This window comes from Colletotrichum orchidophilum, assembly GCF_001831195.1.
Source record: "Colletotrichum orchidophilum strain IMI 309357 chromosome Unknown Scaffold_108.1, whole genome shotgun sequence".
In the NCBI taxonomy this organism is placed as follows: Eukaryota; Fungi; Ascomycota; class Sordariomycetes; order Glomerellales; family Glomerellaceae; genus Colletotrichum; species Colletotrichum orchidophilum.
The window spans coordinates 141,975-147,974 of record NW_019173064.1 but is presented as its reverse complement, the minus strand read 5'-3'; the positions used below and the strand labels follow the sequence as shown (position 1 = coordinate 147,974).

General features: G+C 51.8%; 3 protein-coding genes across 3 annotated transcripts; 1 reads left to right on the top strand and 2 right to left on the bottom strand.

Moving 5' to 3' along the window:
• Nucleotides 1-1,624, bottom strand: CORC01_10714 (CFEM domain-containing protein; the record flags this gene model as incomplete). Its single annotated transcript, XM_022622341.1, has 4 exons — nt 1-538; nt 596-1,268; nt 1,322-1,457; nt 1,511-1,624. 4 exons carry the CDS (start codon nt 1,622-1,624, stop codon nt 1-3), a joined length of 1,461 nt encoding a protein of 486 aa, XP_022471186.1.
• Nucleotides 1,625-3,331: 1,707 nt separating this feature from the next.
• CORC01_10713 (breast carcinoma amplified sequence 2) lies at nt 3,332-4,020 on the top strand (the record flags this gene model as incomplete). The annotated part of the gene is made up of 2 exons (XM_022622340.1): nt 3,332-3,368; nt 3,431-4,020. 2 exons carry the CDS (start codon nt 3,332-3,334, stop codon nt 4,018-4,020), a joined length of 627 nt encoding a protein of 208 aa, XP_022471185.1.
• Nucleotides 4,021-4,344: 324 nt separating this feature from the next.
• On the bottom strand, nt 4,345-5,585 carry CORC01_10712 (cAMP-dependent protein kinase regulatory subunit; the record flags this gene model as incomplete). Its single annotated transcript, XM_022622339.1, has 2 exons — nt 4,345-5,046; nt 5,100-5,585. The coding sequence occupies 2 exons, from the start codon at nt 5,583-5,585 to the stop codon at nt 4,345-4,347; spliced, it is 1,188 nt and encodes a 395-aa protein (XP_022471184.1).
• Nucleotides 5,586-6,000: the final 415 nt, after the last annotated feature.

Below are 6,000 nucleotides of genomic sequence, written 5' to 3'. Positions count from 1 at the left end.
CTAGATATGCTTAGTGTTCGGAGGGGCCAGACTGTTTCCGTCAGGTGCACCGTCATCCGAGACAGAACTGGAAGTGTGTGAGATCGACGTTGATCTGTGGCTTTGTGAAAGACTATTCTTGGCACTTCCGGACTCGAGATCTTGCATCCCGTAGAGACTCGATGTGCCATGAGTCTCCAGCGCAAAGTTCTTAGTGCAGACGAGTTCTTTGTCACCTCGTAGAGAAAGTTGCAGCTCCGTGGTCGAAGAGTCGGCCAGAGGAGGACGAGACATCCGATTCGTGCTTCGACTGCCATCCGCGCCGCTTGAGGGTGATCCAGCGTACTTTGGTGTATCGTAGCGCTTGGTGAGCATTCCGAAAAGCTTGGGGAAAACCTGGATAAGGATGAGACGGATGGCTGGAAGACAGCAGCAGATGATGCCGGTGGGAACCTCAAGACATGTCCAGAATGCAATATCGAACTGATCCCATGTAGGGTTCAAGGAGTTTGCGAACCGGACCAGTGACTGAAGTCTCAGGATACTGACAACGGTGACGCTTGAAGGTGTTAGCATCGTTTCCGGTAGTCAGTCAAAGATTCATAGGAGATCTTACAAAGTACCGACACAGAACATAAGCGTGACAGCTAGCTTCTTCCACCAGTGCAAGTTGAGAGTCCGGATTCGAGACAGAGGAAGGTATAGGATCCACAGGTCTAGTACAATACTGATGATGGCATTCGCCCACGGAACCGCATTGATGTTGATGCATGTACCGCGATGCTCACCATCCCATCTAGTCCAGTAATAGTGAATAGGTGTGCATTGAAAAATGCCGACCATAAGAAACACGAAGGTGTTGACGGCATTGAAGGCAGCCGTGCCCCAAAGGAGCTTTCCAAGTCCAGTCCGGTCGAAGATGCGCATGTAGAAGCATAGAATTGCCATCTTAACAAGGCCCATCTGTACGAAGTACATTGGCTCCACAATGTAGAACCAATAACCGAAGCTCTCGATTTGATGTGGTGTGAGGGTCCAGATATCTTTGCCAAGGCCGGCAGGGAGAATTCCAACCAGATTGATGATGAACGACGGAAGGACGGCCAGGTAGGCGAGGAAGGTGAACAGGTCATCGAGTCCGAGCTGCGCTGACGAGAAGTACTTGTATATCAAGCGAGCTGCGACCACGAATGTCGTGAGTCCCAGCAATACCCACGTAAGCCGGACATATTCTGCGCTGTGATCCCTGACAGGTTTATCGCAAGTAGTCTCGAAAACGGCTTTGGCATCTTTGATCCATTAGTATATGCCCCTGGAAGTCAAGTAGAAAGGCATTACTGACGAAGTGTGTCTTTGATACTACACGCTCCAGTTATGCAGCTCTCTGTCGTTGACTCAAATTTCGAATCGTTGCAGATACATGTTGTGTTGGTCAACCCGCATGGCGAATCTTTAACAGCGGACAAGATACACGTAACCTAGAGCAAAGTTAGAAAAGCCCGGCTCGAACTTGGAAATTGTAAATCCCTACCGCGCATGTGGGAAGCTGGGCTACAGCGTTCAAGATGGCACTACCGTTTTGAGCTTCGGCCGCAACAGCCAGCAGCGCAGACACCAAAAAGGCCAAAGACAGGGAAAACCTCATGATGTCCGAGGTGGGATCGTTTTGGCGGCTAATTGAGTTCGCAAACTTTACTGGGACTGTGGATCATATTAATGGGGATATTTGCTTCTTAAGAAAGAAGCATTGGTATCACCAACGCCGTTGGTCACGTTTTCTTCTTCTTCTTCTTTAGTAACCGTCCACAACAACAAAACCACAAAAGGGGGCTCACGACTAGCCCTGACAGCGACGTGACAGTTGAAAGTAGTCAAAGTCATCCTTCACAGGTCCCCGACCTGACCTTCTTTCAAGCACATGGTGTGCCGCATGCAATAGTTCAGACAGGAGCGCGCCACACTGAGACAAGGAGGCGGCCGTCTCCTGGCCTCCTCGCGTGGTGGATACTCGATGAGAGGATGACGATCCAGGCTGGAATCGCGAACAGAGCGTACCCGGACCACTGCTTCCGGCAAGGCCGGTGGCAGCCACATTTCCATAGTTAGACGGGGGCGAGGCACGGATGGAACGCCAGGTCAAATAGCTCGGGGTAGTGAACCACTTACGGGCGAACGACGTCTCTCCTCTTGGGTTGCTCGAAGCCCCCGGATTGCATTCCGGATCCCATCCGTCATATCCGTCTGCAAGATCCGAAGGTGACGGAATGGGAAGGTGCTTCGGCGGCGACGGGCAGCGAAGAGCGAAAAGCGAAGAGGCCCCAAGGGTACAAGGACGATGAATTTTACGCTGGATCGGAACTGGGACTTGGAAAGTGCCTGGCTGCTATTCTGGTTGAACCGTTCTAGTACTATTAAGTGCGGAGGTGAAATCCCCTTGGTCATATTGAATAGTTTTCGATCGGTGGAAATACGTGACATGAACTATATGGAAGTCGTTTATTCCGAGTGAACGAAAATGCGAGAGAAGAATTACGCCTGCCTCCTTTCACGTGGAAGCTGTCTACAAGGAATGAAGGCGTGCTGAACGCTTCATTCCACTCTCGTCCACGCATCTTTTGGTGCTGTCAGTTCTCGGATGACTCAGCGGCTCCTTCTGTCAAAGAAAACAACCAGTTTCATCAGGCAAGTGCGGATTTTAGCATCTGCGTCAGCCTTGACTAAGTGCTGTTTGAAGGAAGTTTGAAAGAAAAAAGGTCTCGGTGGGGCAGGCAAGAAGCCATCGTCAACTAAAGCCATGCCTGCACGTCAGTACCCGTCGTCCCATCGCCTGTCATAGAAGTCGGGACGGAGTGGAGTGGATGAGAGCCCAAGCAATGGGGGCAGTATAGTGTGGGTGGGTACCTATGCCAAGGGACCTTTTCAGCCCGCTAGCGCTGAAGCGTCGCTAGTCAACCGCTGAAGAGGCCTGATTTGTCTGCTCTGGCAACCTCCACTGTCTGCTCAAGTGTTTGTTTGTGTGAGTGGACCTCGAACCCCGGACCAATGATCGACGGCGGGATGGCCTGTGCACCCGATTCCAAAAAGCCAAAAAAATCCGCACGGGCCCGGTTTCCTTGTAGCCGACTTTATCTTCCTATCGGGCAGCTAAGTGCGTCAGTGCGTTCCAAGGTTCCAAATTTCTGAACTTCGATCGCGGCAGCCTCGCGCCCGTTTGACATCGGCAGAGATACTTACACCACCTATACCATCAACCCCTCCGAACCCATCTATCGGCAAGACAAACCAATTGACACGCTCGAATTCTTTAGTTCTCTTTCCCTGATTAGGACGTCTCCGTTGGAATACCTACACAATGTCCGCGCTGAACGCTTTCCACGAGTCGCTACCATGTGTGTTTGTTATTCGAACCATCTGCCGCGCAAACCCTTCGGCTAACGGATGACGCCTGCAGATATTGATGACGAGCCCACACCAGCCGAGCGCGAAGTCGCTGAGTCTTTAATTCGAGCTGAACTATCCACATTTTCCCCGGCGCCTGTGCCACAATACAAAGAACCGTCTTTCTCCCACCTCGTCGACCTCGAGCTGGAGCGCGTCGCTTCCAAGCAGCCCCTCAAAGCCATTGATCTCGACCGTTATCAAACACAGGAGCCATTTACTGACTCTGGAGAATCGTCAACAGCAGAAGACCGTATTCGTCTTGCCGACTCACTCCAGAAGGCCTACATTTCCTACGCCTATCTCGATACCCGTGCACAGAATCTGAACCTATTGGAAAAATGGGGAAAGAACGCGTGGTTGATCGGCAATTGGGGACTCGAAAATGAACTGAAAGGTTTTGAGCGTGATCTCGCCGAAACAAAGCGCCTCATTGACGTTTTGACTGTTGCCCGGAGACGTCAACAAGAAGCAGTAGCGGCAGAGATGAAGGGCTTGGAGGAGAACTGGAAGAAGGGTGTTGGAAGGACACTAGAGACTGAGATTGCAGTTGAGCAGCTGAGAAGAGAGGTAGTGGAAGAGATGAGGATACGGGGCGGCTGAGTTGATTCGCACCACGTGCCCTGATGGGTGCCAGAGCAGCCCATGACGGATCCCGCTTGATACTTCAGCTGTGCAATCTGAAAACCCAAATAATGCAACCACTGGGAATGCTTGTTTTCGAAAACACCAAAACTGCATGCGCCATTGAAGAAATATAATCTTGAGTAACAGGTATCTGGACGTCACTAGCCGTGTCTCTTAGGAAGTGAAGGTAGGGGGTTCCGCCCAACGCCGTTGTGAACCTTGACATTCACACTCATCAACCTTCCCGAAGTCTGCCATCCAATTGGATCATACGCAAAATCAAACATCACAATATTCCTCTCAAGCCGCTTGAAGCGGGTCCATCTCCTCAACACCAGTCTTGACGCCTTCGTACTTCGTTCGTCTCATGATGCCTTCAACGGGACCAAGAAGTCTCTGGAACGCGTTCTTGCCGAGGCTCGCAACCTTGACATCCGTCGTCGCGGCAATGCTAGCGGCGCGAGGGGCATCATTCAAAAGTGCGAGCTCGCCAAAGAAATCTCCCTTGCTGTAGTGCTTGACAGATTCCTTAACGTCGCCCTTGTAGGCGTCGGCCTCGCCACTCTCCAGGAGGAAGAATGCGTGGCCAGGATCCCCCTCCTTGATAATGATTTCCCCAGGAGTGTATTTTTGGGTTTCCAATGCGTCGGCAATCTTCGATCGCTCGTATGGTGTGAGACTTTGCAACAAGGGCACCTCCTCAAGGAAACTCTCATACATTCGTCGCCGAGCGAATGTCGACTCCATGAGAATGCGGCGGAACGTGAGGCGATCGAGCGCCCAGAGGGTACACCCATACTCGGCAGAAATGACAGTCGCAGCTCGGGGAGCATTGTACATCAAAGCCAGCTCACCAAATGAGCCCCCAGCCTGGATGGTTCCGACTTTCTGACCCATGCCTTCGGGACCAGGCTGCAAGGCACCACTGCTATTGACGTATACATCGAAAGAGCCCTTCTCTACTACGTAGAAGAAGTCACCCGCATCACCTTGGCTGATAACCTGCCGTGGTTTGTTAGAAAGCTCTCGAATATGAACTTGCCAACACAGCTTACCTTGATATCCTTTGCCGGAATGGGCTTTTCGTTCAGCGCACCAAGGATCTGGCCGCTCTGCTCCTCATCCAGGTGGGAGAACAAGAAATTGCCCTCAATGGCAGTTTGCAAACGGCCCAACTGCTCTTTGGTCTTCTCATGATGAGGGGGCGACCAATTATCATATGTGTCGGCGCTAGGCTTGAGGGACTCGGCAGAAACCGAGGTTCGGCGGCCGAAATTGTACTGGGCAGGATAGCTCTCGGGGTTCGGTGGACTTCTCAGCGCCGAAGGCGGAGCGTCGTCCGCAGCATCGCCGCCGAACGGGCCGCTGAAAGTCGTACCGGAATTCATACCGAAGTTTGGTGATGTTGGAGAAGTAACAGTATCGTTCTCCTCCTCTTCGATTACACGGTGGATGGCATTGCCTCCTGCCGTAGGTCGATCGGTAGGTCCTCCGAAAGGATTGGCGTTTGCCCCAAAAGGACTCTTGAACATGCCGGACATAGTTTCGGTACAGCTACTTGTACGAGGACAGATGTTGTCGTTTCGAGGATATTAATCGTCACGAGGGATCTCTTGGAAGTAGGTATACGATCGTCGCAGCGTTCAAGAACGTTGACAACAAGTGGTGTGGCTGAGAGTTGTTTGCGAACTATTTGTGCTCAGGTCAGCTTCGGCCCACGATGTCCAGACTGTATCGTAAGGAATGCTGGAGGGTTGCCAGGTTCGCTGAGGTCATCAGGGCGATGATGGTGAACCAAAGAATGTTGTGAAATTGGCGGGGTTGTTGAGTAGGGTGCAAGCTTGGGAGCACCTAATGCTTCGTCCCCGCGTTTAGGCTGTGCCAATCAAGCTGATCACCTCTCTTTAGCGACTACGCCATGGAGAGGTAAGGAGATGGAACGATGCAGATCGTATC